The following is a 26,991-nucleotide window of genomic DNA, read 5'->3' as shown; positions in this document are numbered from 1 at the left end:
CTGGAAATCCTTATTACACTTTCTTTCCACCTCTCTTTTCTGCTAATAACTCATTCCTTAAAAATTAATCTAATAAATTTTTTAATGTGAATGAGTGAAGTCTATCATATTCTTCTTACCTAAGCATTCTTTATATGGTTGCTTATAATAACCAGGATAAACTAACCTTTAGTTCTTTTTTTATTGATATTTTATAGCCAACACATAGTATTATAATACTTCCACAACCATCTTGACCCAACAGGGGCATCACACATCAGCCTTTTGGGAAGGATAATTATCTTCTGGCTGGACACGTATACTCTACATTCCACAAGTTCTTAGACCTTTGCCAGTGACCTTAAGGGGAAATGGATTCCTGGGAAGAAGAATGTGAGAAAGCCTAGACAAGTGTTATTTGGAAGAAGCTATATTAATTAACTATTGCTGGAGAGTCATCAACTGTTAAGATGAGTCTGTATGGAAGTGGACAGAATGATGTGCTTGACAAAGAATAATTGAGATATTTCACGCATGAATCAGGTGCTTAATTGAAGCTGCCCTGCTGACCCAATGTGAGCCAAGAGGACAAGATGATGGCCCTTCTCAACCCTCTCTTTCCTCAAGGAGAATCCAAATTTTTCCTTCTTACTGTTTCCATTGCCCTTCCCAGGAGGTTTGAAAAATAAAGATGTTTGAAAGCTTTATTCTTTTCCTAAATGTTTACTTTCTGTCTCAAATAACATTTCATAAAGATCATTTACTATCAAAAAACCAGGTTTTTTTGTTGGGTTACTTAAGTATATATCAAAATAAGGAGAGAGGAGAATTTCCTTTAAAGACAAAAAATATTTACTCAACTGAGCTATGCTGAAGAATAGACTCATATAGGCCTGTACATGCAAAGGCAGGGAAAGAGAAGGTGGTGTATTCTGTAAGCCAGCCAGAAGTATCCAAGACCAAAATAAAGATGCTCTAATATAATCATGAGGTCAGAAATCAGCTCAGTCTATTAGCAAAAATTGATTCGGGTGCCAGGCGATTCTGCACGTGTTTCAAATATCTATTGCCTTGATGGAAGGATGTAAGTAAGTATCTTCCCTCTTTATGGTAGTTTAGTTGGCAGACTTTGCATGAATGATGGTTATCATAACAATACTACCATAGCAACATGGCAATGTAGCCTGGACATGCACACAAGCTCCACTTGGTGAGTAGATATTTATTACATATAAAGATATACTTTCTAGATACCTAAGGGTTATCTGAAGCATATAAATGTATAAATCCAGTTTTATTATATATATATATATATGTATATAAGTCCATAATGTTCATTTTCTGGGACTCCTCCAATTTGTAATTCAAGCTAAGCCCCCCACTTCTGATTTTTCATCATTTAACTGCTTGTGAAATCTTCCCAAGAAAATGGACTGAGGTAGACAAACTCAGATTCCAAACTCTTGGTGACTTGCCAGGAATTCTGGTAGAATGTCGGGTTGGGAAGTCTGAAATGATACCATTGGCTAAAATGAATTTTTCAGATTATTTGTGCCTTGAAGATAATCCTTAAAGAAAACAAAGAGAATATTTTCTTTATCCTTGTATCTCTCCCATGCTTACCATAGTGTATTTCTCTGGGAATATTTAGCAAATGCATATTAAGTGAATTATTTTAATTCTTTTTGACTGTAATAGGCAGCATATCAGTTTTGTCACTTCTCGTTCCCGAGTTTGATTCTTGGAATTGGTCTACCCATATCATTTTAATTCCAACTCTTGAGATCTTGTCATTCTGTCAGAGTTGTTCCTCATTACCAAAAAAAATGAAAAATTAGTGGCATGGGCAAACAAACATATGCCTGCTATACCAGATGCCTAATGGAATAGGCTAATTTTTGTTGGTATGGCTAAAACAATGAAGAGACAAGGAAACTGCCCTTTATTTTACATGATTTTTTTTAAACCTTTACCTTCCATCTTAGAATCAATACTGTGTATTAGTTCCAAGGCAGAAGAGTGGTAAGGGATAGGCAATGGGGGTCAAGTGACTTGCCCAGGGTCACATGCCCTCCATTTTACATGATTGTAGAACACATTAACTAACTAGTAATCCACACAATTTTGTCAGTTATATTGAACCATAATGAAGAACAGTCACAATCTCGCTGCTCAGCTAGTAAACAATGACTTGAGTAATAAGTCCCTAAGAAGTCTCCCTCTGGGAACTGCCACCTTCATCTTTAGCTCTACTGTTACTCTTTTCAGAACTCTGTAAAATATAATTCTGAGCCTAAAACCGTGTCATCGAGCTTCTCAACGTGAAATCCAAATGCAGTCTGTAGAACCCCTCACTACCCTCCAGATTTGGCAGAGCTGTTTTAGGTCATCTATTTTGTCTAAAAGATGGATCTATTAATATTTTGCAACTCATAGTCTGAGTAGATAACCAAACCCCTTTCTATTACCAGACCGTACAAAACACACATCAATCCAACAGCAAAAGCATTTAATGAGGACATGAAATAATGTAAATATCAAGGAAGGGAATAAAGTAGTGTGTATATATACACACATATATATATGCACATATACACATATATTTTTTATGCCCACACACAGATGAATGCAATCTCATACATCTCTCAAAATGAGAAGATGGGAGAGAAATATGGAAAAAGCCAATGAGGTACCTACTGGGGAAAAGGAACATCAGGGTGAGGACCTGGTCAATGGGTCCCTGTTGCCTTTGGGTATGGCCTCAGGATCCAGGATGAAGATGTGCTAACCTCTGTGTGAGGGGCAGCTGGAGTGAGCCTAAAGGGCTTCAGCGTGGCTCCATGTTCATCTATTCCATTTCTGCTCCCTGCTCAGAGGAATCCCCCACCTGAACTTGCTGGGCTGCCAGTGGTCTCTTCACTCTCCTTGCTATGAAGCTAAACATCTACTCTTTCCCCATTTCAATCATTGTCCCAATTTTCTGGCAGTTAGCTTTTTTTCAACCTTCCACACTGAAAAAAAAAAATCTCCAATAAAGAGAGCCTTTCAATTGGCGTCATCACCATTCTCTGTGGTCAGATGGACAGGGAAATGTAGAGAATTTCTTTCCAAGAATGGTGAGAAATTAAATCCTAGGGACAGCCCCTGTCAGAATTCTCTGCTAGTCTGTGAATTCAAAATAGAAGATGAAAGTGACTCATACATTCATCCCAATATCAAATGCATTTCAAACCAGAATACAAAAATGGCACTAACATTTGTCCAGGAAAGAAAGCAGTTGCAATGTTGTCATTAAGGGTACCCTAGTCTACGTGAAGAGAAAACCCTTCCCAGTTTGGTTTGTTGTTTTATATCCTCTCCTCATGGCGCGGTGAGATCCTTCCAGGTTTGCCAGGCCATTTTGAAAGAAGAAGATTTTAATTTGCTTTTAATTTCCTGATCCTGTGCAGGGGCAGAAAAGTCAAAATGGAAGCTGATGAGTTTTCAAGTTCAGTTCGTCGTGGGTTTGTCATTCGGGTTCATCAGTAGCTTCATCCCCTGCTTGTCGATGCTGGAGTTCAGGCTCTCTGCCTCCTTCTCCTGTTCTGGAACACAGGTGCACCCCACCGGGATGGTCACATAGTCTTCTGTGTAAACGTAGCGCCCTCCCGCACAGGCTGAGGTGCGGCGCAGAATGACTGTGGGCATATAGACGGGGGTACTGCGGAAGCTAAAGTTCTCTTCTCCATAAAGGCCTGTCAGGCAGCCCTTGCACAGACAGTATGCTTCGGGCATGTATTTCGGATACCTTGTGGGATCATAAGATATTCTGCGTGGAAAAAAAAATGAAACAGATTTGTTGAGTGCTTTTTAATCACCTGGAGGGTATTACCTAATGAAAAATTATTGTTAGCATTTGAAATCTATTTAGAACATTTCTTAGTGTCAGGAAAAATAGTTACAGAGGATCCTATCATACTTCTTATTTGGTAAGTGAAAAGGACAAGCACTGAGACTCCCTTTATTAAAGGGATCAGTAACTTTTAAAGGCTTGACAATAATTTTAGAGTTCAGCTTAAGTTGGAGCTGACACAGCTAAGGGCCAGGAGACAAGAAGACCTGAGTTCAAATCTGACCTCAGCTACTTACTAGCTGTGTGACCTTGGGCAAGTTACTTAACCTTGTTTGCCTTAATTTCTTCCTCTGTAAAATGAGCTGGAAAAGGAAATAATGACTTAAGAAGTTAACAGCTTCATTTAACAGGCATACACACTCCAATCTAAACCATCAAATCATAAGTCCTTATTTTCACTAAGGTTTTGTTTGTTTTTTTGTTTTTTTAAACTCTTACCTTCCATCTTGGAATCAATACTGTGTATTGGTTCCAAGGAAGAAGAGTGGTAAAGGCTAGGCAATGGGGGGCAAGTGTCTTGCCCAGGGTCACACGACTAAGTTGTTTGTTATTTTTTAAACCCTTACCTTCTGTCTTGGCATCAATACCATGTAATATTGACTCCAAGGCAGAAGAGTGGTAAGGACTAGGCAATGGGGGTTAAGTGACTTGCCCAGGGTCACACAGCTGGGAAGTGTCTGAGGTGAGACTTGCACCTAGGACCTCCCAGCTACCCACCTGCCCCCTACTAAGTTGTTTTTAAAGGACAGAAGAAGATAGAAATTGTATATATTGTTTCCTGAACTTCTTGATGGAGCTATTTTCTCATATGCTAGTTTTAAAAACTTTTTGTAGTTTTCTAATCAGGTTATATATACAGTAAAACGGGAACATGCACACTCCCTCTTTGAGAGAGCTGTAAAACAGCTCTCAGAAGGGACAGCCGGACATCTAGTGTTTGTGATGGATAGCACAAAGCCAGAGACCATCTCTTGTGCCCCATGCTGAAATAATCCACAAGTGGCCCAGAATTGTTGCTACCTACACTGTCCCCCTTTTAATTTCAGCAGAGACATGCACAAAAAAAATTAGAATCTGCCAAGGGGTAGCCAAAGGATTCACAAAGGGAAGAGATAGAGATATTATCAGATGCCTCTTCAATGGAGTCTTGCTTGTTCTTTATAATTTTGGCACATCCACATTTTGTGGTTTGTAGTCGTTCTTTCAACTTATATTGTGGTTGGCATCATACAAATTGTTTTCTTGACTCTGCTTACTTCATTCTGCCTCAGTTCATGAAGATCTTTTCATGTGTCTCTGTATTCATCACATACATAATTTGTTACAGCACAATAATGTTTTGTTACATTTGTGCATTCATAATTTGTTTCTCCATCCCCCACTTGATGGATATCTACTTTGTTTCTAATTCTTTGTTATCACAAAAAATGCTGCTATAAATATTTTGCTGTATATGGAATCTTTTCTTCTTATTGATGCTTCCTTGGGGTATGAGCTCAGTAATGGAGTCTGGATCAAAGGGGATAGATATTTTAGTCCTTTTATTTGCATAATCCCAAACTTCTCAAGAAAGTTATATCATTTTACAGTTCCATCAACAATATATTAGTATGCCTATCATTTCGGAACTCCTCCAATATTGACTATTACTAATTTTTATCTTTGCCAATTTGTAGGGTATGAAGTGAAACATTTTATTAGTGATTTGAGCATTCTTTCATGTAGTTGTGATTAATTTGCAATTCTTTTGATAACTGTTCATATCTTTTGACCACTAATTTATTGGAGAATGGTGTGTGTGTGAGTTTATTCATTGTTTATTTATATTGGTCACCAAATCTTTGTCAGAGAAATTTGATACAAAGAGTTTTTCCCCCATTAGACCACTTCCTTTCTTAGGGAAGTCTATTTTGTCTGTGAAATTATTTTGTCTATGAAGAAGCTTTTCAGGTTCATGTAATCAAAGTTATCTATTTTCTCTTTTGTATTTGCCTCTATCTCTTGTTTGGTCAAGAATACATGTTCTACCCATAGCCTACCCATACACCCCCAGGAGGTGTATGATCTGCTACTCTTCCCATTTTTTATAGTAGGATCTTTAATATTAAAGTTCCCCATCCTTTTAGAATGTATTGTGACATATGGTATAAAGTATTGGTCAAAGTCTAATGTCTATTAGACCACTTTTCAACCTTTTTTTCCAGCAACTTTTTTTTAATAAAATAAGGAGTTTTCCCCAAGCTAATTTATGTTTTCCACCTTTTCATATACCAGGTTATTGAGTACCATTGTGAGTTATTTGGGTTTGTTCTTTCTATTTTAATCTTTACATGTTCTTTAACACTAAATGTCTTATAATTTGGTATTAGTTCAAGAACAGGGGTCTATTAGTGGTACACAGTATATGGAAGCAAACATAGCAGCATAGTTTTGACAAAAACTACTGGGAAAACAGGACATCAATCTGACAGAAATCAGGTTTAGACTAACACCTCACAACCAAGCGGCAGCCACAGCAACTGAATCAGCTGAGCTCCAAAGGAAGGGATATATGATGTCACTATAAAAAAAAAATCACACCACAAATTAGAGGAACAAGGCTCTTTGGATAGATTTTGGGATAGTTGAAGAGTTCATAACTAAATAATAGAAAAAATTGCATAAGCTAAAACAGAGAATATTGATTATATAAAGTAGGGTTTTTGCACAAACTAATCTAATATGAGTTAGGAAAATAGATAATGGGAAAATCTTTACAGCAATTTTCTCTGATATAAGACATATAAGGAACAGATTCAAATTTATATGACTAATGCCATTCCCCAGTAAAGAAATGGTCAAGGGATATGAACAAGAAGTTTTCAAAAGAAGAAAGAAATGAATAATCATGCAAAAATGCTCTAAATCACAAATAATTAGAGAAATGCAAATTAAAGCAACTTTGAAGCTCTACTTCATAATAATCATTGGAAAACAGGCACATTAATACACTGTTGGTGAAGCTGTGAATTGTTCCAGCCCTTACAGAAAGCAATTTGGAACTATGCCCAGAAAGTTACCAAACAGTTATCAAACCAATGTTTGACACAACTCTACCACTACTAGTTTTATATCCTAAAGAAATCAAGACCAGCCATACCACTGGAGGATTTGTATCCCAAAGAAATAATAAGGGGAAAAAACTTGTATAAAAATATTTATAGCTGCACTCTTTGTGCTAGAAAAAAATTGGAAAATGAGGGGCTGTCCATCAATTGGGGAATGGCTAAACAAATTGTGGTATATGTTGGTGATGGAATACTATTGTGCTCAAAGGAATAATAAAGTGGAGGAATTCCATGTGAACTGGAATGACCTCCAGGAACTGATGCAGAGTGAAAGAAGCAGAACCAGGAGAACATTCTACACAGAGACTGATACACTGTGGCACAATCAAATGTAATGGACTTCTCTACTAGAAGCAATGCAGTGATCCAGGACAATTCAGAGGAACTTGTGAAAAAAACACTATCCACATCCAGAGAAAGAACTATGGAAACAGAAATGCATTAGAAAAATATGCAATCGATCACGCAATGTGATAGGGATATGATAGGGGTTTTGATGTTAAAGGATTGTGCCACTGCAGATATGAATAACATGGAAATAGGTTTTGAACAATGATACATGTATAACCCAGTGGAACTGTTTGTCGGATTCAGGAGGGGGGAGGAAAGAAAAAGGGTTAGGGGATCATGTATCATGTAACCATGGAAAAATATTCTAAATAAAAAAATTTTTTTTAAGAAATCAAGAAAGAAAAAAAGGATATGTACAAAAATATAACTATAGCAACTCTTTTCATAGGTAATCCAAAACTAGAAACTAAAGACATATCCTCATACCGGGGAATGACTAACAAACTATGATATTTAAATATTCTGGAATATTCTTATATCATTAGAAATTATGAAATGGACAATTCAGAGGAAACTGGGAAAGATGATGTGAAGTATTTGGAAATAAAACTATTGATACAATAATAACATTATAAAGAAAATCAACTCTGAAAGACTAGATCTCTGATCAAAGCAATGATAAATCACAAATAAAAAAAGAATGAAGAAACATTTATCGCCTGACCAAGAGGTGATGAACTTAAAATGTAGAAAAAGACATCAGTTTTCAGACATGTCTAATGTGAGAATTTGTTTTGTGAAACTATGAAGCTATGTCTCAAGGGCTTTATTTTCCTGGTTATTTTTCCTTGTTTGTTCATTTCAGGAAGAGGGGGGAAAAAAGGAAAGAAGGCATTGGAAGAGACAGGTTAATTTTTTTTAAATGCTTGTCAATTGAAAAAAATTTAAACTTTTAAAAAAGAAAAAAAAACATTTTTTCTCTATGCCATGTTTCATCTGTATTCTAGGCAAGGCATATTTGATGGGGGAGAGGACAGGTTTGTACATCAACACAAATGGCGTGTAATGATGTTAAACTGTCTTGTCTGTCCTATCTTGTCTCCTCTGTTCCCTTTTCCTCCTTTGATCCCTCCTCCTTTTCACTTTTTTCTTCTCATTTCCCACTCCCCTCTTGTATTTCCTTGCTGGGAGGCAGAAACTATTTTCACTGAGGCAGAAGGCTAGCCTTAGCCCTGATTATAAGAAATGGAAGGAAGAATTCTTGACTACAAAAAGAAAACAAATGACAAGAAAGCTAACAGTGAAAATAAGAAAGCGAGCTCATTGTTATCTGCTGTGGTTACTCTGAAGAGGTTTATATGATGTTTCCGGAGTAGCCAAGAAATTCTTTCCCAGCAGTTTTTATCGCTTAACAGCACCAGCATGAAACACATCAGTGATCAATCCCAAGGTTCTATTAAGTAATGGCCCTATCTTAAGGTTATAGAGAAATGTGTCATTTTCAAGGCACACAGGATCTCTTTTCTAGTTCTCTTTCAAAAGAGAAAAAACAGTTCAGCTCTCATCCCAGCTCAGACAGGGCTCACCTATACCTCACAGACACAGATATGAGGTCCTGAACAAGGAGGAGGAATCAAAGATTTTTCTTCGCAGGTGTCAGGAAAATCCCAGTCAAATAATGCCTCTGTCTTTCACCATAATTTAGTAGGTGCTTGGCATCAGAACATACTTGAAATAAATCAAGTTTTTCCTCTGAGAGCTTCAGAAAACCTTCCCACTGGCCATGGATGAAGCTTGGCAAGTGTGAGTGACAGCTGGCACTGCTTAATCCTAGAACAAAGGGTACATCCTCTGGGGATGATTAGAGGGGATGGAAACTGAGCTCTGAATAGAATGAGTGACAGCCAAGTCTGGGGAGAAAAAAATACAAGTTCAGGAATTTTGAACTTCATAAGGAGCAATTTTTAAAAAGAGAGGGATAAAGTTCCAGGAGACTATGAGGTGCATTCCCTAGAGGCACAAGAATCTTCCCAATGTAATTGACTCATAATCTCATATGAAAATAGAAGCATCACAAAAGAACAGGAACTCTTAATCTTTTTTGTACCATAGATCCCTCTGAGTCAGGTGAAGCCTGTGGACTCAATGTTTTCAAATGCATAAAATAAAATATATAGGGTTACAAAAACAAAACAAAACAAAACAAAAAAAAAACAACCAAACCAAACAATTATACCAAAACTCAGGTGTCAAAATACATATTTTTAAAAAACAAGTTCAGAGTTTTGTTCTGTTTTGTTTTTAAACCCTTACCTTCCACCTTAGAATCAACACTATGTATTGGTTCCAAGGCAGTAGAGTGGTGAGGGTTAGGCAATAGGGGTTAAGTGACTTGCCCAGGATCACACAGCTGAGAAGTGTCTGAGGCCAGATTTGCACCAAGACCTCAGTCTCTAGACCTGGCTCTCAATCCACTGAGCCACTCAGCTGCCCTTAAGTTCATAGTTTTTTTTAAAGAACTTTTTCATTTCTTTTAGATAGTTTAACTCCCTTTCTTCCTATTTCATTCTGAGCCCATGTTGTCCATTTTTACAACTCTAAAATATATCCTACTAGACATAGTCTATAGGTTGCACATCTAACTAGATGATATAATCTGGCTAATAGGCATTCTTCATCCACTTGGTGTTTTGTTTGAATAGTTCTGCCAAACTCTTTCAAGCGGTTACGGATCTCTTCCTTCAGGCTACGCATTATTCTAGGGTTGCCTCACTGTATAAACTAGAGCATCTGAAGACCTCACCACCTATAGGGAATCCATCTTCAACTAAACCTCAATGAGCAATGATACCTCTGTTATATCTTTCAGAGAATCTGGAATCATTCTGATGTGTGAATGGAGAAATACCCAGTTGGAATAGAGCCTTTAGGATGGTGTTTTTCTCTATAAAAAGAAATGCCTTTTTATAATCAACAAACAATAAGCAAAGTGGGATCTTGTATGTAGTCTCTACATCTTTTAGTCAATTGTGTGATGCTAAAGCTATGATCTACTGAGGAATGTCACTTGAAAAAGCAAATAACGCTTGCCTTTTCCCTATGTATGCCCTTTGAAGGATTTAACCATCACGTCTCTGCAGAAGGGTCTAAGATCTAGATATACAGGCCCAGGTTCTCCACCAGGCTTCAATATTGCCTCAACTGAATGCCTATTGGCTATTACAATTTGCACATCTCAGAGAGATCTTAAACTCATGTCCATAACTTAATTTGTTATCTTTTTGCTCAAATCTTTCCTTCTTTCATGCTTCCTTATTTAGAGCAAAAGCACCATCATCCTTCCAGCCTCCAAGTTGCATAAGTTGGCATCAACCTCTACTCACTCCTCTCACCTTTCAAATTAAATGAATTGCCAAATCTTGCCATGGTTGCTTCCACAGCATGCCTTCTTTCCTAGTCCTTGATTCAATCCATCCCCTCTTCTAGTCCATCAGTCCCTGGGGCTTTCTTCTCCTAAGATCAAATTCCACCCTCTGTCTTTTTAAACTCTCACAACTTGCCCCCAACCTATCTTTTCATCTTTACTGGATATTCTTCTTACTCTTGCATGGTGTGATCCAGCCAAACTGGACTCTTCTCCATTTCTCACACTCTATTTCCTATCCATGTGCTTCACCATTGGCCGAAATGGCTTGAAATGCACTTCTTCTTTGTGTCTACCTCTTGGGTCCCTCTCCTCCTTTAAGGCACAGCTCAAATAGCATCTTATAAAGGCAAGAAGAAGCCTTTCCCAGACCCTCCAACACCTAGTACCCTCCTTTTCAAAGTACCTAGTGTTTAACTACTTTTGTTTATATTTGTATTTATTTTCTTTATATTTATGCAATATATCGGTTCCAAGACAGAACAGGGGTAGGGGCTAGGTAATAGAGGTTAAGTGACTCCTCTAGGGTTATCTGGCTAGGAAATGTCTGAAGTCAGATTTGAACCTAGAACGTCCCATCTCTAGTCCTGGCTCTTTATCCACTGAGCCCCCCCAGCTGCCCTGTGTGTATGTATCTCTTTACACACACACAGACACACACACACAGAGTCTCCTTCATTTGACTGTAATAAAGGGAATATTTCATTGTTTGAACTTGTATCCCCTGCATCTAGCATAGAGCCTAACACATAGTAAGCACTTAAAAAAATTTATCGATCGATCATCAAGGATGTTCTTGGTATAGATGATTATCATAGCTAGGATATTAAACATATCCATATTGACAGTTGTTGATATTCTTGTGTTTGCCCTTTTTTGGTATTAATTAAATGAGATTTTCCCCTCATGCTTTTGGTGTCTTCCTTTCCTTCCACCTTGTGACTCAGTTCATCAGTGTCTTTATAATTATGTCACCTCCAGGACAGATTTCCCCTATGGGTACTTGGTCCAATCCAGGGACTTTTCCCATTTTTTCTTCAATTTACTGCTCTTTCCATGGATTTTACAAACACATCTGGCCCTGTGATGTGATTATTGAGAGTCCCAGGGTGGTGGCTTGACATTGCCCCAGGGCAGATGTTTTTCCTCCTTTTTTGTTCTTTTGTTCTTCCATTTCACCCTTAAATGCCCTGGGGATGACTTCCCTTAGTTGGGTCTAATCAAACTTTATGCAAACTGATTTCATCTTCTCCAGCTTCTCTCTTCTTTATAAGGTGATAGGGCTCCCAACCTTCTGAAATCTTTTACAAACAAGTTAATATTCTAAACAGATGGTGCTTTTGGTTGCTGTATTCATTTGTTTGGGGCAGAGCCTATCTTCAGTATAAATCTGACCATGTCACTCCCTATTCAGTCAACTCCACTAGTTCCCTATTGCCTCTAGGATCAAAAATAAACTTGGTTTAGCTTTTTAAATTCTTTACAACCTGGACTTAATTTTTTCCCAACATCTTTGTACATTATTTCCTCTTCTAAAACCTATAATCCAGCCAAACTGGTCTTCTTTCTGTTCTTCACACACAATACTACATCTCTTTTCTCTGTCTTTGCACTGGCCATCTCCCATGCTTATCATTCACTCTCTCCTTGGCCCTGTCCACTAAACGTCCATCTGGCATTTGTTCCAAAGAATTCTTCCCTTCCTTCACTATACAGCCCAAGTACCACCTTTCACATGAAACTTTTGCTGATCCCTCCAATTGCTAGTGCCCTCCCTTCCCAACTAGCTTGTATTTAACTATTTTATTTTTATTTTATTATACATATATTCTTCATGTGGTGTACAAATACATGCAGTTATGAGAGAATAATGATACTCTGTGGGCAGTAACATAAATCTGCCTGCAAGAACATGCTAGTGTAGAAATGTAAGAAATATCATGATAAATGCGAGGCCTAAGGATACCTCCTCTGCTAGAAAGGAAAAGGAGAGTCCTGGCAAGGGATCCAAAAAGAAAAAATACTCAAAGGTGTTCTCCTTCTCTCCCTCTATCCTGGACTGGTTTGCACCTGCCCCAAGGAATTCTTGATTAATTCAGTCTATTATTTTCTTTCTGTTTATACTCTTTTCACATAAATCAACTTCAAGATGACTAATGAATAATCACAGAGTGATCAAAAAACTTTGTTCTCTCCCAGTAGAGAAATCAATAATCTACAACTTCCTACATACCACCAGGGACTGACCAGTTCCCTAAACTCTACCAGAGATGTTAACTTTTATTATGCAGTAATGCTAGTGGTTGGTAACTTCTTTTATAAGGAGAACTGACAATACAACAACCGGCAAAGCGAGCAAAGGAATGGAAGAGTATAATTATTAGCTACTCAGTAGCCAGTGCCACAGATGCCGAAATGGACTTTGCTGCTTAGATTCCTTCCCTTTTGGGAAGGAAAGAGGGACAGACCTTGGAGATGTTGACTTTCTCTATCTCAGAAGCAGGAGATGAGGGTAATATTTAGAGGGCTCATCAATCATTGTCCTTGTCAGTGCAGCAAATATACCCTTTTCACCTGAGGGGAATATGGACCTTATTGTCTGTCTCTCAACAGAATCTAACTGAGCATCATACCTTTTGTCCAGTAATACCACTATTGGCCCTATGCCTCAAAGACATCAAACAAAGAGGAAATAGACCCATACATATGAAGTTATCCTTAGCAACTTTTTTTTTATGGTGGCAAAGAACTGGAAACAGAGAGTGCCCATCAATTTTGGAATGGCTTAACCAAACTATGGTATATAAATATGATATAAAACTACCATTCTGTAAGAAATTATGAAAGGATCAGTTTCAGAGAAACCTGGGAAGACTCATATGAACTAATGGAGAGTGAAATAAGCAGAACCAGGAGGGCAATTTATACAATAACAGCACACTGTAAACATAACTCTGAAAGAGGTGAGAACTCTGATCAATGAAATGATCAGTGATGATTCCAGAGGACCGATGATGAAATAAGACATCTATCTCCTGACAAGAGAAGTGATGGCTTCAGGGTGCAGCATAAAACATATTTTTTGGACTTTGCTATTGCAGAAATTTGTTTTGCTTAACAATGCATACTTGTTTACACAAGGGTTTTTCTTTTCTTTTTCATGGGGTCAAGATAGATTTTTAACTGGAAAAAAAATTAAGCCTTAAAAAAGTATGTAAGCTGGGCAGCTAGGTGGCTCAGTGGAAAGAGAACCAGGCCTGGAGAAGCGAAGTCCTGAGCTCAACTCGGGCCTCAGATGCTTTCTAGCTGAGTGACCCTGGGTAAGTCACTTAACCTGAATTGCCTAACCTTATCACTCTTCTGTCTTGGGACTAATAGTATTGATTCTAAGACAGGAGGTAAGGGTTGTTGTTGTTGTTTTTAAGTGTAAGCTGATTGATTGAGAGAAGGGATTGATGTTTTTCTTTTACATTTTTAGCATCAGGCACAGTGCCTCATCTATTTAGTAATGTTGTTTAAATGGCAAAAACACAAAGTGTTTGCTAAACTAAGATCCTTTTAGCTACTAGGTGACACAGTAGACAGAGCACTGTGCCTGGAGCCAGGAAGAAAGGAGTTCAAATGTGACCTCAAACTCTTGCTTTGTTATCCTGGACAAGTCGCTTACTCTTGTGTGTCTCCGTTTCCTCTTCTGTAAAATGAGCTGAAGAAGGAAATAGCAAACCATTCCAGCATTTTTGCCAAAGAAAATCCCAAAAGGAGTCATGAAGAGTCAGACAGGACTGAAAACAACTAAACCACAGGGAGAGCGAAGAAGTGCACAGAGAGCTAGTTTCAAAGCCAGGAAGACCCGAGTCCTGCCTTTGGCACAAGCTGACTCTGATCCTGGGCAAGACCCTTCCACACAGCATTCCAGGAGACTCTAAGTTGCAGCGAAGGTATTCATCAGCATCGAGAGGAAGTTTCCTCATTTGGGCATTCCTCAGACCAGGGTAATCACAGGTCTGGTCCTCAACATTATTATCACATCATACCAATGTAGAGAGTTGTAGTCATGGCATGGATTTTGTTTTGAATCTTCATTCTGCATCACATCATGCAGGGCTCACGTTTCTTTGAATTACCGCTATTCATCATTCCTTGTAATACAATATTCCATTGCACTCATTTACCATGATTTATTGTAATTTTCCAATAACTGAATCAAATTGTTTATTCATAATTTTAAAGCAATGCTATCCTTTTATGTGTTACAATTTAAAAGGCATCTGGCCCTGGAAACAAGAAGACTTGAGTTCAGATCTTAGCTATGGAACCCTGGCCAAGTGATTTAACCACTGCCTGCCTCAATTTCCTCAACTGTAAAATGGGGATAATAACAGCAACTACTTACCAGGGTTTTTGTGAGGATCAAATGATGTAATATTTATAAAGTGCATAGCACAGTGCCTGGCACATGGTAGATGCTCTGTATGTGCTAGCTAACTAGTATATTAGCAGAGCAAACAGTGACTATAGTAGGGAAGAATAATCAGCAAATTCTTGAATCAAGTTTTTGTCTGCATGAAGCAAAATTCTGACTTTTAAAACAAAGAACTTCATTATTTGTGGCCATTAGTAAATAATAATATATTAGTAATTTTGAAAGTATGTTTGAATTTGAGCTTCACTCCAGGGATCCACGGGAGTAAACATTTTCATATGCTACTACTTCTGAACAAGCAAAGGACTTAATTAAACACACAAGTATCATTTCCTCCTACATTTCCTGTCATTTCCTTCTATAGCTCATTTTGCAGATGAAGAACTGAGACAAACAGGGTTAGGTGACTTGCCTAAGGTCACACAGTTAGTAAGTGGCTGAGGCTAGATTTGAACTTACGAAGATGAGTCTTCCTGACTTCTTGCCCAGCTCTCTATCCGCTCTACCTCCTAGCTGCCCCAATAGAGTCAAAACTATTAGTAGTAGTTAAGTTACTTCTCTTTAGAGCTGTAACTACAGTGGGGTGATGGAATTTTCATTTGTGAACATTTTTTGTTTGCCAACATTTGGAAGGCAAAAAAAAGTTAAATAATGATTTTAAAACACACAACTTTAAAATTTGCTATATTTGCATGTTGGCAGCACACGGACTTCTTGAGCATGAAAGAAACCACTGAACTTAGCATTGAGTTAGCAAAAATCATTACTTAAAATAGGAAGCTACCAGATGGTATCCATTGCTATTAACACCCATCTGGGATCTACTATAGTAACTAATTACTCTTTCCATTGAACTGAATTATTCTTAATTACTTTTTGTGTAATTTTTATACCATCAATGACAAAGTTGGTTTTAAAGCATGTTTTGCAACTCTGAGGTATCACCTCACACCTAGCAGATTGGCTAACATAACAGCAAAGGAAAGTAATGAATGCTGGAGGGGATGTGGCAAAGTAGGGACATTAATTCATTGCTGGTGGAGTTGTGAACTGATCCAACCATTCTGGAGGGCAATTTGGAACTATGCCCAAAGGGCAACAAAAGAATATCTACCCTTTGACCCAGCCATAGCACTGCTGGGTCTGTACCCCAAAGAGATAATGGACACAAAGACTTGTACAAAAATATTCATAGCTGCGCTCTTTGTGGTGGCCCAAAACTGGAAAACGAGGGGATGCCCATCAATTGGAGAATGGCTGAACAAACTGTGGTATATGTTGGTGATGGAATACTATTGCGCTAAAAGGAATAATAAAGTGGAGAAGTTCCATGGAGACTGGAACAACCTCCAGGAAGTGATGCAGAGTGAGAGGAGCAGAACCAGGAGAACATTGTACACAGAGACAAACACACTGTGGTATCATCGAACGTAATGGACTTCTCCATTAGTGGCGGTGTAATGTCCCTGAACAACTTGCAGGGATCCAGGAGAAAAAAACACCATTCATAAGCAAAGGATAAACTATGGGTGTGGAAACACTGAGAAAAAGCAACTGCCTGAATACAGAGGTTGAGGGGACATGACAGAGGATAGACTCTAAATGAACACTCTAATGCAAATACTATCAACAAAGCAATGGGTTCAAATCAAGAAAACATCTAATGCCCAGTGGACTTACGCGTCGGCTATGGGGGGTGGGGGGGAGGAAAAGAAAATGATCTATGTCTTTAACGAATAATGCTTGGAAATGATCAAATAAAATATCTTTAAAAAAAAAAGCATGTTTTGTCTTTTTTTTTCTCCCAAACTGTCTTGGATAACCAGATTGCTAATTATACATCTGCTTTCCCACTATCCCACCCCCATCGTACCTATCAATCTCTGTGTCTTTGGGACAAACACTAAATTTGGGAGCTCAAACATTGAGTTACACATAGGAAATAGAGTTCACTTGAACCTTCTTGAAGACAGGTAGAACATTTGATTTGGGAAAAAATATTAAAAATAAAGGCTCAAGCTCTACTTCCTTCCAAGTGGCACTTTGGTCTATGTAGGAATTGGAGTTTGACCCATGAGCACTCACATACCAAAGCAGACACCCATAGGATCACAAAATCATAGATAGAGCCAGAAAGGGCCCTAGAGGTCCTCTAGTACAATCTCTTAATTTTACAGATGAGAAAATCAAGTCTTACAGAGGTAAAGTGACTTACCCAAAGTATAGAGGTAGTAAATAGCAAAGGCAAAGTCTGAACTTGGGTTCTGTGACTCTACTATAGCATGCTTTCTAATAGACTACACTCAAAGGATATGAGGGCTTGACTAGAATTTTAATCTGAGATCTCTTGCATCTGAAGCAAGGATTATTTCCCTATCAGAAATCTACCTTAGTATCCCAGCATATTAGCTATCATTATACCTCATTTGGACAGAAATGTCATAATCTTTCTGCTAAGGAAGTGAGTGGGGAGGCTGGGAAGGTTACTGATAGCTTTCCTCTCCTGAAGATTATAACTGAAAACCCCAACATCTGCCTATTCATAGAGTACTCTGAGAACTAGAAAGCTGCAGTGGATAGTGCCAAGGAGCTCTGAACAATGTCTTTCTGATTCTGGGAAAGAACTTTGTCATGAATGTCTTTTTAGAGGATGTAGAGAATTAGTGGTAAGGTCTGACACTGAAGCAAATGCCAGGAGGCCAATGGCCCCAGTAGACTGTAAGAACACTTGGGCCTTTGGGAAAGGCTGGGGTCCAGCTGGAAGTTCCTCCTCCAAGAACCTTATGCATATATGGACCCTATAATTATTCTTGGCACCCATTCATATACAATTCCTGTATGTTGCTCTAGTTCCAGTGAATTTCATCTTATTCTCTCTCCCTCCAAGCTAAAGAAGAGGGCCTTAAATTGATCCAGAGATTAAAACGAACTCTATCAAGACCCTGAGGTCAACCCTGAAAAAAGATACAAATAATTTGGCTCAAGAACCAATTGGGATTCCCAGCAGAATATAAGCTCCTTGAGAGAAAGAACCTAACACAGAACTTTTCATTTCATAGAGTCAGGTCCTCAAATCATATATTTGGAACTGGAAAGGGCCATGGAGATCAGTTAGCTCAACCACCATTTTTATTAATGATAGAATCAAGGCTCAGAAAAAGATGAATAAGAGTCCAAGGTCATACAAATGGTATGAAGGCAGAGGTAGGGGTTTAAACCAGGGCTCTTTGATTCCAAATTTAGTGTATCCTTGGCACATGATGAGGGTTAACTGAATTGAGTTTTGACTGGCACAGTTCAGAGCTTGGACCCCTGGGGCTTAAAATGAACAAATTTCAGAGTTGGAGGGGATATTAGGTCATATAGTACAAACCTTTTCTTTTACAGATTAAGAAAATGGGATTGAAAGATCTTCAATGATTGACCCAAATAAAAATTAAAAAACAAACAACTAGTCAGTGGCAGAAGTGAGCCTAGAATCCAGGAGTCCTGACTCTTATTTCAGTGCTCTCTGTACTGCCTCCAGTCACAAAACAGACTCAGCCTGTACTCTCTTAAGAACAAGGAGATTCAAACAGGCTTCCCAGTCACTGATGCCTTGGCATTTAAGCTCTGGACAGAGTAAACAGTAAACCCACAAGAAAGTAAGCCATTTGTTTCATGGCAGGTCAACATAAAGGGTCAAGTTCAGGATCATAGGATCAATAATAAGACTTAAAGGTAGAAGAGACATCACAGGAGAAGCACTTGGAGCAGCATTCTGGAAGGGTGGGATTTTTTTTTTAAGTCAAAAAGAATGACTATCTTTGGATTTTCTTCTTAGCAAGAACAGTTGCCTTGCATTCACTGTAGCTGGGAAATTTCCTTTCTAGGGAGCAGCAGATCCATGCTCTTTGGGGAATATTCTCTTTTGGGTAAGGGAGGTTAAGTCTACCTCAATCCAATTCTCACCAGTTGGTGCTTTGGCACAGATCTTGAGAAAGAATGAAAGTCATCCCTTTATCAACCTGGCTCATCCCCTTCATTCAATGCCAGGGGATTATCAATTGAAACTGTCATTTGTTATTTGCCTTTTCAAAGCCTCTCATCTGCCTCTAAATGGTGTAAAACTCCAGTCCCCACCTCAGCCCTTCCTTCCTGCTGGGTGTGCTGCATCTCATTTTCGGTGTGAAAATATTGGAAAAATGTTGATGGGATAAAGCTTTATCACTATCAATCTCTAGCTCCTGCAAGAATGTTCAAGTGAAGCTGAGAACTTACAGAAAATAAACACTGAGTCACAGCCTATGACTTTTATTTTAGGACAAAAGGCTTTAGTCCCTAGACAATGCGACATTACAATGCTTCTATTTTTGCTTTATCAGATAGTGGTAATAAAAAGCATCACTTTGATGTAGTAAGATCAGTTACTTAAAGGATTATCACAGAGTCATAAACTTAAGAACCGGAAGGGGCCTCAGAGATCATCTAATCCAACCCCCTCATTTTACAGATGAGAACTCTGAGAGCCAGAGACATTGACTTGCTCAAGGTCATACAGGTAGTCAATGGTAGAACCAGGATCTCAAGTTCTCTGAATTCAAGTTTTGCATTCTTTCCCTTGTACTGTCTTGGGGTTAGGATATGCTTCAGACAAAGGCAAAATATTTTTGAAAGCAGCTTGTTTGCCTCCTCCATTGTACTGTTATTATTTGGTGGTCAGCCACAAAAACTCACAAAGACTGCTAAGGTGTAGTAGCTTGCAATATGTTTTAATGGCAGTATTAGCATTCATTCCCTGTAAACCAATTTGCTGTTCAAATTCAGAACTAGGACATCATTTACTGTCTCCCCCCCCCCCTTTTCTCCATCATTAAGATCCACATAAACAGAAAAGGACCTGCAGATTCATTGGTAACATATTAATCCAGACTTAATACTCATGCTCTCTTAGGGGTTCCCAGCAGTTACTGAAGGAAAATTACTTTTATCCCCTGAATTCAGAAGCCCAAAGTAGCCAGAACATATGTCTATATACCATAATGTCATTGGATTCTAGAGATGGAAGAGACCTTTGAGATTATCAGTCTAACCCAAACCTGAATCTCTTCTAAATACATTCCTAACATGAAATCTACCTGGGGACCTTCAGCAATGAGGAACTCACTACAGCATGGTGAAGGGAAAAGAGTTTTCTGTTTGTAGTTGGAGATACTTGCGATCAAATGCTACCTCAAACACTAGTATGTGAACACCATAGGCAAATCAGTTAGCCTTTCTGACAATCAGCATCCTCTTCTGTAAAAAGGAGATAATAATAACTGCAGTGAGAGACAAGGTATATAGAGGGCAGGATTTGGGGTCAAGAAAACCTGATTTCAAGTCTAGGTTAACCACAAGACTGGTCAAATTGCTTAACTTTTCAGCAACTGGGACAACTTTTTAAGACTATGACCACTGATGAGTTTCCAGTCAGCACCAGTGGAAAAAATTTCTAGCTCCTTACACTGATAAAATCACCAATCTGGATTTTTTTTTAAGGGGATAGGGGAAGACTTCTTCTAGAACTTTATCCACAGGGTTGTTATGGTGCTAAAGCTGAAGTCTGGAAGATATGAGGCAGTTAGGTGTCACAGTGGGCCTGAAGTCAGGAAGACCCAAGTTCAAATGTAACATCAGATACTTTGTAGCTCTATGATTTTTGGCAAGTCATTTAATCTCTGCCAGCCTCAGTTTCCTCAACTGTAAAAGGGGGATCATAATAACACCTACCCCTAGGGATGCTGTGAAGATCAAATGAGATGTCTGTAAAACACTTAACATAGTGCACTTAAATGTTTATTTCTTTTCTCCCTCACTCCCTCTGTTCTTTGCTTCCTTCCTTGCTTCCTTCCTTGCTTCCTTGCTTCCTTCCTTGCTTCCTTCCTTCCTTCCTTCCTTCCTTCCTTCCTTCCTTCCTTCCTTCCTTCCTTCCTTCCTTCCTTCCTTCCTTCCTCTTCCTCTTGGTGCAGAAACATCAGCGGCTATGAATGGTAGGAACAGTAGTTTACTGAATAATAAACCTCTTGGCTTCAGGGAGATGCAGAACACCAGGACACCCACATCTGTGATTGACAAACCAAACCAGCTATGAGACCTTGAACAAGTCATTGCAACTTTCTTGGCTTCAGTTTCTTCATTTGTAAACTGAGAGGACTGGAAAGATGATTTCTAAAGCCTCCTTTAAATACTAAGATTCTATGATGCTACATGTTTGGGGGAAGTCTGGAGGTAAATCTGCTAACTCTTAGAAACTACCCAATGGTCTAGCATAATGAGAATCAGAGCAACATATTTCATAACTGTTCTAGCCTTACTTTCTCCTCTTTGCCCAACCTCTTTCCAGTTCAGTTCTGCTTGTTTCTCTGATTTTTCTCTATTTACATTCTTGTTGAAGCTTCTTCCTGTCAAATTGTTTTCAGGCTAAGTTAAAAGTAGGAAAACTGCCCTAGAAGACTAACAAATAAAGCCTAGAAATAAGTGATTGAACATGATTCATATTCTGGAGAAAAACTCTCTTTAGATTTGCACCACAAGTTATTAAAGGAACCACTGAGCATTATTTAGATTGCTGGAATGTGTTTTTTCTTAGTATTTCAACATAATTGCGTGACTGGCCCTATTCAAACAGCAATAAGCTTGAGTGTTTGCAATGAATAGGAGTCTTTCTAAATATGTCAGTTTCCTTCAATCCCTTGCTAAGCAATCAAGTTGGCCTTATTTAGGTATTTTTATTTTTAAAACTGAACAGAAACAGACCTCGTGCCACAAAATAAACGTGAAGGTATTTATATCTGCCAGGAAATTGCATGAAACAACCTATCTTCATCATCTAATATTTGGTAATTTTCTCTTAAGAAAATTCTTGTTTGTGCTCTGGGTCAGACTACTCATGAGGCAGAGGTCAGTTTGATTTTCATCCAAATATCCTGTATAGTGGAAAAATATCCCAGAATAGTCTTCACTGAATTCTGGAGAGGATGCTTTTTCCACAGACATAATGGCAGTACTGGTAACAATATAACACGTTTCCAAGCAATTTGTTGTACTAATAGAGAAAATACCATATTACCTTTGCAAGTGATACTCTGTTTTGCTAGTGCAAGTACAGGGAGCCTTTTCTCACTCATTAAAAGGCATTTTAGTTTATCTGAGTGCTTTTCTTTGAATCCATATTATTCAGAGCCCTGGCCCATATTTCTAGGAATCTTGCTTTTTTCTTCATTTTTTCCCTCTTTGTTTTAAAAAATTCTTTTTTGCCTCATTTGGATCAGATCTGAGCCAGGAGAGGCCTAATTCCAGTTTCTCTCATAAAACCACTGCCTCTCTACTCCTTCCCCCTACACAGTAAGCTATTCAGAAGGCTTAGAAATGGATGCACCCCCCTCAAAGTGTGTTGAAAATCCTATGACATTTCTAATGAATAGGATGACACAGTACCAGGTCCGGAAGTCAGCAAATCATAGATTTTGTTTCATATGGCTTAGCTGATTACTTTTAAAAGTTCAAAGAATCTTTAATAAAGTATGTCTTTATGGGAAGTGTGCACATTCTGGATCATCAGCTGGATGGGGTCTGAGCTAAGGAAGCAAAGCTATGAAGTCACTGGGAGTTCTGTTAAAACTCTACAAGAATGCCTTTGCTGCTAATTCTCACAGCCCTGAACAACTGCCCTGCTCTTGTCAGGGGTACACTTCACAGATGAGAACATAGATTCTTAATGTTTTATTTTCTAACATTCACTCCTTCCTCCACCACAACCAATATATGATGAATGGGGAAGGGGACTCTGTCCTTCAAGAGCACCAGTTCCCAGTTTCCCAGCTTAGCACAAGTAGCGAAACAGTAAGAAGGGACCCTGCAGTTCTAGATCAGCAGTTCTTAACTTTTTTGTGTGTCATGGACCCCTTTGGCAGTCTGGTGAATCCTATGGTCTCTCTTCTCAGAAAAATGTAAGAGAAAATAGATTTATGAAGGAAATTAATTATATTCAAATATAGTTATCAAAATCATTAACCCTCAGATAATAACTGCTGTCTGAATAAACTCTGACCACTAACCTTGTTGCTCCCTTCCCCCTTCCATGTCTCCCCTCTAAAAAAAATTGTCCCTCCCACTCCTGCTTGTTAAATATCCTTCCTAAAATGCTATTCATAGAACTGAACACAGTTATTCCATATGTGACCTAAGCAGGATAGTCCCTGGATATTATCACTTCTTTATTTTCTCCTGGAGACACTGTATCTCTTTTCCAAAGCCCAAAGCTGACATATCATACTTCTAAACTTAATACTTAGATCTAACTGTATCACAAAAACTTGCAGGAGCTTTCTGTGGCTAATAGAGTTAAACTACAAATGTCTCAGCCTGGCAATCTGGTTCTGACATACTTTTCCAGACCTATTTGACTCTATTTCTCATCATTCACTCAAAATGCTAAACAAATGTATTCTCTGGTCTCATCTTGACTTATCTATCCTCATGCCTCACACATTCTCCACTTCTGCTTACTGAAACTCTCTTTCTGCAGAGATCAACTCAGGGGTTACTTCTTCCCAGAAGTCTTCCTTGATTCTTTCAGCTGACAATGAACTCTTCTTCCTCAAATGCCTTGGAGGATTTTGTCTAGCTCTCTCTTTTGCCCTTATCAGAATTTACTGAGAGTCACATTTACCTTTATGACTGTCTTATCCTCACTATTAAACTGTAAGCCCCAGTGATGGAAGAGATTATGCTGTTTTGTTTTTCTTTTTCAGTTTAGGGTGCCCAAGTAGGCATTTAATAAATATTTGCGAAAAAAAAATATTTGTGAATTTAAATTGTGGAGGACTAATGTGTAGAGAGCAATATCATGATAGAGATGGGCAGCAGGGTCATATTTAGAATTTAGTTCTATTAGTTGTGTTCATGTCTTGAAATGAAATGTATTACTCTCATAGGCAGGTATCCTAACTTCTTCCATATCACTGACCCTTTGGAAGACTGATGAAGTCTCTAGATCCCTAGTCAGAATAATGTATTTAAACCCTTACCTTCTGTCCTAGTATCAATTCTAAAACAGAAGAGTGACAAAGGCTAAGCAATGGGGGTTAAGTGACTTGCCCAGGGTTACACAGCTAGGAAGTATTTTAGGTCTGATTTGAACCCAGGACTTCCCAGCCTCCAGGCCTGGCTCTCTATCCACTGAGCCACCTACCTGTCTGTACTTATTTAGCTTTGTGGCCAAAACTGGGTCATAGCCTTCTGAGACTCAGAATTCTAGAAGGCTTGGGAAGATGGGTCTGGTCTGGATTTATGACTTCAGGGCCCTGGGGAACTTCCCTTATGTAATTTCCCTCCATCCATGCATGTCTTCTGTGCCATCCTTTGAGAGAGTGCCCTGGCATTTATTCAAGGTTGCATGGCTGATACGGGGCCCATACAGGACTCAAACTCAGTCTTCTTTATTTTATGGTCTTATTAACTCCAAGACTGCCTCTCAATTAACTTACAAGTGGGTTAAAAATGTGCATTGGGTGGAAATGAAACCACTCCAAAGAAATAATAAATTCTTGAGTTTTACAGAAAGAAAGGGTAAGATTTGGTTCCTGTCCTGGGGCATTTATGGTCTTACATATATTCCCAAATGCCATTGCCCTCCCAAACATTCCATGCACAATCCCATAAAAACAAGAAATGAAGAGTTGCAAATTCTCTTCCGTTTTCTTTATGCATTGGCTACAGTTATTGAATTAACAGCCACAGCGCTGAGCATCACCCCTGGAAAGTGGAAAGCTTTTCCTCATGGATTAGTCCGCAGCGCCAAAGCAAAATCAACCCATCGGTAATTAAAAAAAAAAATTAACAGGGAGGTTTCCTAAACAGCACGCGCCCCCGATTCGCAAGGCTGGCTCTCGCCTGGGTACCGGGGAAGGTAGGTTGCTGCGCTCACCTGTAGGCCCACGGGGAGACGCTGTGCAGGTTGATGGGAAGTCGGTATTTCTTGTCCTGGCCCGGCCTGCCCCCTGCCGGGCAACTCACGTTACGCTCCTTATCCTGAGGTTCCAACTGCAGGGTGTGGTGGAAGGCGCTAAGCATGCCGGCGGCCAGCCGGCCGTACAACTGTTCCAAGAGCTCCTCGGGGCGGTCGGCACAGGTTCGAGTCCGCACCGGGCGCTTGTTTATGCGGAAAGCATCGGAGCTGAGGCTCACCAGCATAGACAGCACGAAAACGGCCACGGGCATCTGGACCTGCAGTTCAACCGGAGATGGGCAGGGAGTGAGAGAGGCAGATATGTGAGGCTCCGCTCATCTTCAGCCCTAATTGGCATGACCTCGCCTCCTCCTATCCCAGCCTCTTTGGTCCCTAGGGGGTCGTCGAGGATGGACATTTGCAGGAAGGGATGGGGATGGGGATGAGGACGAAGGTGTGTCGGGGGGCGAGCGCTGAAGAACAGACACCCGAAATTTCCTTTTCTTTCCTCTCCACTGCGAATCGGGGTTGCAGAGAAAGTGTACTTGCCTCAGTTTCCCCAGAACAACTTCGTAGACCTTCCCCTCCTATTCATTGCTTTCTCCCATCTCTCATAAACCCTTTTTCGTAGGCTTTACTTTGTTGGGCTGTGGGTAAAGGGGACTGAGGCAAAGCTTCCAAGAGGAGGAGGAGGAAGAACAGGAGGAGAAGGTAGTTCCCCGCCCATCCCGCTTTGCCCCCACTAGTCCGCTTACCTTCCCCCGGGACATGGTGCTGGGATGCTGGGCGCGGGATGCTGAGCGGACGGAGACGGGTGAAGGCAGCGGCAGCTAGGGAGCGAACTTCGTGCCCTGAACTCCGCTCCCTCAGGGGAGAAACTGGAGAAAAAGTTGGAGGAGTGCCCCAGAACTCACTGCCTCTCTCCTGGCCTCCAATGCCAGGAACATTTCGGACACACACACACACACACACACACACACACACACACACACACACACACTCCACTTAATTTTTCAGTCATTAACTTGCTAGTCGAAGTTCCAAACTAAGCCCGCGCGACGCCCCCTCCCCCTTGCGGGGCGGGTCATGGGGACCGCAGCAAGAGCAGCCTGCCAGCCGAGTCCTGAGTAATGGGTGTGTTTGTGTTTGTGGATGGGGGAGGGGTGACTTGTGTGGGCGTCCTACCTTGTAATCACCCAAGTAAGAGGTCCCAAGAAGGGGATACTCTGGGAGAAGACGGGTACCGAAGTGGGGAAGGGGTGCTTTCATTTTCCTGCCCATTGCCACCCCACCATCAATGTAGAGCTGCTGGAAGACAGACTTTCATTTTTTGTTTTTAACTATCCTTTTCCCTCCTAACCCCGGTGCCCAAGATGTGGTAGTGGCTTCATAAAGGTGGTGATCTTAAATTGGTCTCAGAACAGGAGTGTGCTGGGTGACTAATCAGAAACCCAGAAGCACCTAAAAGAAAGCTCCAGCTCAGCCACATCAGAGGGAAAAGTTTTAACCAAAAAGAAGCCTTGAGTTTTAGGGTTTCCATCTTGCTTCATTATATGTTGTATGAATAAGACGACCTCTAATGGGACATCTGAGTGAGGGCTGATTACCTGACATTAATTTTTTTATTCTGTCCCTCTGTGCATCCTTGAGTTGCCTGAACACTTCATTTCTCAGACTTTGGCGTCTGGATTTGGAGCAGTACTGAGGAGCTTGCTGAAAGATGGTTGACAGGGAATTAAATCATTTTCCCAAATCCTAGGCCAGATTTCTAGGGCCCTTCTGTCTAGTTTTTGCTCACTATCAGCCTTTGCATTTGCATATTGCCTCACATAGAGCTTCCTTAAAATGATAGGATAATAGATCTTGAATTAGAAGGGACCTTTAGAGGCCATTTTGTTCAAACTT

General features: G+C 39.7%; 1 protein-coding gene across 1 annotated transcript; it reads right to left on the bottom strand.

Annotated features, from left to right (window-relative positions):
* Window positions 1-2,471: 2,471 nt before the first annotated feature.
* Window positions 2,472-26,503, bottom strand: IL17D (interleukin 17D). The gene is made up of 3 exons (XM_001375092.4): window positions 25,842-26,503; window positions 25,066-25,364; window positions 2,472-3,787 (listed from the first exon to the last, which is right to left on the bottom strand). Exons 1-3 carry the CDS (start codon window positions 25,854-25,856, stop codon window positions 3,469-3,471), a joined length of 633 nt encoding a protein of 210 aa, XP_001375129.2. The 5' UTR covers window positions 25,857-26,503; the 3' UTR covers window positions 2,472-3,468.
* Between the last annotated feature and the right edge of the window lie 488 nt (window positions 26,504-26,991).

This window comes from Monodelphis domestica, chromosome 4 (genome assembly GCF_027887165.1).
Source record: "Monodelphis domestica isolate mMonDom1 chromosome 4, mMonDom1.pri, whole genome shotgun sequence".
Classification (NCBI taxonomy): Eukaryota; Metazoa; Chordata; class Mammalia; order Didelphimorphia; family Didelphidae; genus Monodelphis; species Monodelphis domestica.
The sequence above is the reverse complement of the archived record's forward strand: the minus strand, read 5'-3'. Positions and strand labels throughout refer to the sequence as shown.